Source organism: Dermacentor albipictus, chromosome 5 (genome assembly GCF_038994185.2).
Source record: "Dermacentor albipictus isolate Rhodes 1998 colony chromosome 5, USDA_Dalb.pri_finalv2, whole genome shotgun sequence".
NCBI classification, from domain to species: domain Eukaryota; kingdom Metazoa; phylum Arthropoda; class Arachnida; order Ixodida; family Ixodidae; genus Dermacentor; species Dermacentor albipictus.
In genome coordinates this window covers 15,260,865-15,266,864 of record NC_091825.1, presented here as the reverse complement: position 1 = coordinate 15,266,864, position 6,000 = coordinate 15,260,865, and the positions used below count along the sequence as shown (strand labels likewise).

The 6,000-nt window shown below is 50.7% G+C and overlaps 1 protein-coding gene and 1 long non-coding RNA gene across 6 annotated transcripts in view; one reads left to right on the top strand and one right to left on the bottom strand.

Annotated features, from left to right (window-relative positions):
• Positions 1 to 2,282: 2,282 nt before the first annotated feature.
• LOC135906591 (globin-like) overlaps positions 2,283 to 6,000 on the bottom strand; it is a 138,688-nt gene continuing 134,970 nt past the window's right edge. For 2 of the 5 annotated variants that reach the window (XM_065438050.2, XM_065438053.2), the window contains one exon: positions 2,283 to 2,758. In XM_065438050.2, coding sequence (XP_065294122.1) covers positions 2,495 to 2,758 — 264 coding nt within the window. In that variant the 3' untranslated portion in view covers positions 2,283 to 2,494. The remainder of the gene's footprint in view (positions 2,759 to 6,000) is intronic. The other 3 variants (XM_065438051.1, XM_065438048.1, XM_065438049.2) reach the window with 2 other exon arrangements.
• The window catches only part of LOC139060401 (uncharacterized), an 84,431-nt gene continuing 81,084 nt past the window's right edge, over positions 2,654 to 6,000 (top strand). Inside the window, exon 1 of the long non-coding RNA XR_011514782.1 lies at positions 2,654 to 2,772. This is a non-coding gene — a long non-coding RNA (uncharacterized lncRNA). The remainder of the gene's footprint in view (positions 2,773 to 6,000) is intronic.

Genomic DNA, 6,000 nt, shown 5'->3' with positions numbered 1-6,000 from the left:
AATGGTGTGCTAATTTTGAAAACTCATTCCATTAACATTTTCTCACTGTTTCGAATTAACAGTATTGTGTTGATTAAGCTTTTCTGGTAATTTCAGAGAGGCACGTCGCGTAAGAGCGAGCATGAGAGTCATAATTCTGAAACAGCTCAGCTGCCCGCTAGGCGGCTTCGAAGAACACAGTATCGTGGTGACATAAATTTGCAGCGTTGGTTCTTGCTGTGTGTCGCGTGTGCGTTAGATGTCTTTCAATATTCTTCGTTGGACGTTTATCAAATGTTTATATATGTCATGATTTATGGCCTTCTATTCCCTTGTTTCGTTGAATTTGATGCGGTGTTTTGTGTATATTTCAAAATTTTACGAAGAACCTTTGCATATATATCTTCACGCAAACTGAAGGGATAGCTCGTTTTATACTGCCGTTTCGCCTCGAAAAAGAATTCCGTCCAATGCAAAGTGAAAAATAAAAATAAAGACAGACTCCCATGGTTCCACGCAATAATTCCGCTCGCACGGAGCAAAAATTCTACTCCGATGATACGGAGTATATTAAACTCCCAACCGAGCGGTCGCTAGAGGACAAGCATTACACTCCAACCTGGGAGTGTAATTCCGCTTACATTGAATGGTAGTGGAAACGCATGCGTGGGTCAGCCTTCGACTAACTTGCATAGAGAAGAATAAAATGCCTGAACGTTTATCTGCGGGCCTGCACGTGTGCCTGATTGACAGGTGGTGCTACCGTATATGAGCATGCGCAGATAAGTTTTGTGTCTACATTCTTTTACGGAACAGCGCACCCTTCAGTTCATGGTTGGCGTTTGTGTTGTTTGGTTCTCTTGAGTGTGTGTGAGCCCGCCTTACCTTCAGGATGAATCTAAATACAGCCGTCTGCCATGTTATTACTATAATCCCTTGCAGCTCAGCGTTACCTCGTATTACCGAATACGAACGACTCGCCAATACCACTACGGGCAGGCAGACACACCCTAGGCATAGCCTACACCACCCAATTCGGACCAGCACTAGCCGTCCCTCCGAACATCCGTGCTCAGCTAGTAATCCCACTCGTACCTCGCAATTGGCACCCCGAGCACTATCAGGAGCCACGTGCTGGCGGATCTAAATAATTAAAAAAGCGCTACGGCCAAGTCACCGACGTAATCTACATGGACACCCGAACGCCATGACGGTCGCCGTAGTCGCAGGCTCGCGGTAGTGCGTCGGTGCGCCAGCGTCAGCACTCACCACTCAACCAGACGAAGTAGAAGAAATGGCCATTGCTTTGGCCTACGCCTCTACCGATGCAAACTGTATCACCAGCGATTACGAAACGGCCATTCCCAACTACACAAGAAGACGAATAGCATCCCAGGCACAGACGATACTTTCCGGCACATCCCCCTCAAGGCAACGCCGCGTCCAGATCATCTGGGCCCCTGGTCGCTCGGGTCTGGCTGGAAACGAAGCAGCCCACGATGCCGTCCGAGCTCTAGCACACCGGTTGCATCATCCTTCTCCTAGGTGTTCCGATCGTGGCGAACCCTCTGTTCGGCATCGCGGTGGGACCGAGTGCTCACGTTCGGAGAAATGCTCCACTACCGCAGAGAGTACGTTACCTTCCAGAACATAGAACACTGAATAAATTCCAATCTACCACTTGGCAACTACTTTAGATGGGAACTTCCCTAAACCCCATGCTTTACCAAGGTATTTACTCCAATTGATACTTCCTAATCAGCAAAGCGTGCGAGCTCTAGGCCCGCGCTGATTTCGGTCAGATTATCTGGGCATTCCCCACAGCCTCTCCCACTAACACTCACCGCTCTAATACTACACGCATCATTATCACGGCCGAGCAGTAGGAGCCTGCTGCTCAGCTTGGACCCAAAAGAACAGCTCTGGGCCGTACGGATGGCCGAAGACGCCGCCAGGAAGCAAGGATTGGCCGCCATCTGTGGAACGGGGGGGACAGGGGTTTAGTCAATCAACACCTGCCACTCCCGCACCCCATCAAGGACACAAACAAAGTTTTATCTCTCTCCCAGAAAGAGAAGGAGGTGTGCTTACAGCCCCCACTGCCAGGCGAAAGTGCTTATCGGTGGCACTACAAAGGCTTGGAAATATAATTTTGCAAAGGAAAATCATATTGCGTGATTTTAATTACCTAGTTGGAACATGCTTCTGGAAGAGCTTTGGATAAAGAGGATGCATCCAGTGATTTTCTGCCTCGATTAAAGCAGCCAGACGCCAGAAAACAAGAATGGCCGCCATTCTATCATATCGAAACATTGGGTTTTTATTTCTGCACATTCGTTATCGCGAGTGCCCGGAAACCTGACGTTACTGCGCATGGACGCGCCGAAGGCTGTGCGCATGGGACAGCCGCAAGATGCAAAAGGAGGTGCATGCGTGCGTGACGAGGGACAGAATTGCAGGCAGCACTGGGTGCGTCGAAGAAGCCCGATCTTGTTTGAGCCACTAGGGCCAAGCGTCAGGGCCGTGCGTGGAGGTCGACGGCGTCTGCGACGTCGGTGCTCTGCGACTCGCTGCGCGCCGGCGGCCGGTAGGAGGGCTGCTTGATGCCGACCGGCACCGTGGGCAGGCTGACGCTGCTGGGCGCCACCGTGAACTCGCTGGCCGACGAGGCACGCTTGGAACTGGCCGCCGTGCACATCTGCGAGAACGTTCCGCTGCTGCAGTCGCCGCCTGTGTCCCGCACAGCGTCGCCGATGTCTTCGTGGCTCGGCCCCGTCGCCTGTCGAAAACAGGGTATGTTTGCTACTCGCTAATGTGTCGATTGCCCAACCGCTTGGATTATAGACATTAGAAAAAAAATAACGAGGAGCACCACATTAACTTTCGCGGGGGCTCTGGATCTTAGTCAATTTCGGCAAAATTTATTGTAGTAATTGTTCCGCGTTTCTTTCCCTTCGAGTTGTGCATTACTTCATACCCCACGCTTAGACCACGGCGGAACCTCGAGGACACCTTTGCGGATTTCCGAAAAGCTTATTCTCTTTAGAGCCGCTTGGTTCGTGACTGAAAAAATAAGCGCGCACGACGACGCGCATTGGTATGTACGTCACGTGTAGTACACGTTTGCGTTTTCCTCAGGTTGTGCCGTGTACGTGAATTTTACAGCGAAGCTGTAAATGGCTAGGGTTCCGTGCATTTTTTCTCCTCCGCGAATAAAAACTGCCATCATCAGTGGCTCATACACCCGTAAGTTTTCAAAAAATGGCTGTTTTTAGTGTTCAGAGGGGGAGGACGCGCGAAAGGAATGGGAAAAGAGTAGCGGGTTTTTTTTCTTTCTTTTTTTAAAGCCTGCTGTATCTTGGAGAAGGGTGGCCTTGTGCTCGCTGCTTTGTGGTTGTGGGTCTGGCATGGTTCTGGGGTGATTGCTTGTCCACTCAGGAGACGAAAATTTGCGAGACCTGTTTGCAAGTCCGCTCTCACCGGACCGGACCAGGGGGAAAAGTCACAAGAGCGCCACGAGGACTGATGAACGGCTACCAGGAATCTACCAGCTTCGAACCAAGGGTTCGTCACCTCTGAGGGTAATTCTGCTACTGAACCGCCGATTCCTCGCACAATGGCTGCTGGCCCCTGCGCGTTGAGATTTTCCTCCCCCGCCCGAGATGCTGTTACGGTTGGCGTCTAGCACCCAATGAAAAAAAGGACTGTCGCCCACCATGACTCATCGAAATGAAGTGTGACTTCCTAAATCGCCATGGTTGTCTCGAGTGTATGCCGGTCTGGCGGAAGCTCCGCAGTGTTTACAGGCCCCTTTTGTGTGTGTGTGACTTTAGAGGGACGCTTTACTCGAACCGTCAAGCGTTACAGGAGAGCTTCCGCGAAAGAGAAGGGTTCAGCTGTCTATTATTCCCAGGACCGCGGACTGCCGCCTGCAGAGGCGCGCTCGTGAATATGTCAACTGGGAGAATGGATCAGTCGCCCTTCGCAACTAGACGCCCTTTCCGCGAACCAACGTCGCCTAGAAGAAAGGAAAAGCGCCTACATTTCCGCACCGGCGGCTTGGTATATATGGAGGCGGGGCGCCCTTTCACAAACCAGACTCTGTGCCTGTCACGTGACGTCGATGGAAGCAAAATCCCTCCCACGATTTTAGAGAGCCTATTTAAGGGGCTCCGAAATGTACTTTTAAAACACTTCATTTCTCTTCTTTTCATCTTTCACCAACCTTTTCATAAACCGCGGAAGTTTCGCACTAGAAATTGTCTCGCCCTTGCCTGGTCGCCATGGTCTACCGGATGCCTGCAGTCCGCCGACAACGCCACGCTACCCAATAGTAACGTCGGTCGAGCTTCGATAAACAGGCGTCGCTACAACTCCGCAGCAGTACCATATGCTACCCTGGAGTACGCAACAGCCCTGAGAAGCGTCTCGAAATAGCGCGCAATGAAACGCACCAAATGTGGGTTGTGAAAAGAACCATGAAAAGCCTCCGGTTGACTGTCACAACTTCATATGCGAGATTCCCCTATACTGCGGGAAAGTATACAGCGACAGGGTGGAATGATGCATCAATGACCGACTCAGGGAGCATGTAAGAAATCTAGCTAATAAGGAGTATATACATCTTTCTGTTCACTACAGTAGCGGTTCCACTTGTGAAGCACGCTTCCATAGCGGGAAAAACTTAGGCATGCAAACAACCACTCGTGAAACATTAGAGGCATTTTTTTTTTAAACTGAGAAGGTCAGTATTGTGTAAGGGAAACATCGGTTGCACTGTACAATGCCGACGTGAAATTCCTTTCGCGCCTGGTTTATTCACTTCCTGTTGGCCGAATTCCATTTGTCCTTGTAGCGGCGCGCCTGCGCAGCTTGTGGATATATACACCTGTGAGTCTGGCTTGGATAAAATCAGTTTTAGTTTGCGCCTGTGCTAGTCCTCCTTTCTATTGTGCAGTTCCGTTGCGCGCCAGTTTAGGGTTGTTCTCATGTCAAAATACCAGCTAGCCCAACATTCAACTCTTTTAAAGTGTGATTCGTGCCGTCGCTCAGTCATCTCCGAATACACGTACACACATTCTGTTTGAACGAAGGACGCGAGTGCGCTCGCCCTTATGCGACAGTTTCGCTTCTGTTTACTTCGAACGGCGCTACGCCGTTTGCGTTTCTCTGGATGCCTATAGACGAGAAAACCATGGCCAGGCGGCGCTACTGCGCCTCCTGACAGCGCCCCAATGTGGAAACGCCAAGCAGCGCGGTCGCGTCGTGGCGTAGTCTCCGCTTCGTTTACGTTGTGCCGTCCGCGCTTTTCTTCGATGCTCGTTCTCGCGGCGCTCCGTTTTCGACGGCGGCAGATCGCCTGCTTGCGCAACAGCGATGCAAAGATTGCCGTGCGGTTTCAAGAAGGCTGCCGACGGCGACAGCTTTTTTTTGTGGCGGCAACCTCACGATAGGGGAGCGTCTGCTTCCGAACGTTTACGGCGTTGAACAAATTGTGGACGGTGATGTGATAGTGGAAGCCAAGTGCGTGTCACAGGTGTCCGACAGGATCGCAGACGACGTCGAGTTAGAGGTACGCACCATGTTCAGAAATTAGGCACTTTTATTTCAATTACAACATAAGTCACACTGGCAGCAGGAACTTCTGTTGCCATACTACTCGATGACTGCAGATCCATTGGGCTGCTTCTTGACGGTTCCGTCACTTCACAAAGGCATGTTCTGGAGTCTGTTTCACACGTGTCTTGCCGCTGCTCAAGAGCTGCGTCGCTGCAGTAGGAAAGCACATGTCCCGGTGGTGCTGACTGCTGAGAAGACTGTTGTGATTGCCATTGGTTTGTTTGGCACCGCTTCCACCTGCATCGCATATGAATGAAACAGTATGTGTGCCTATTTGTTGTGGGGATTAAATTACTCCCAATAATACGTTTGCAAAGGTAACGTTCCTGTGATTGTGTGCATATATTATTCTACAAGAGTGGTACCACTACAAGTTATGATACTTGCACACTTAGATGCTTA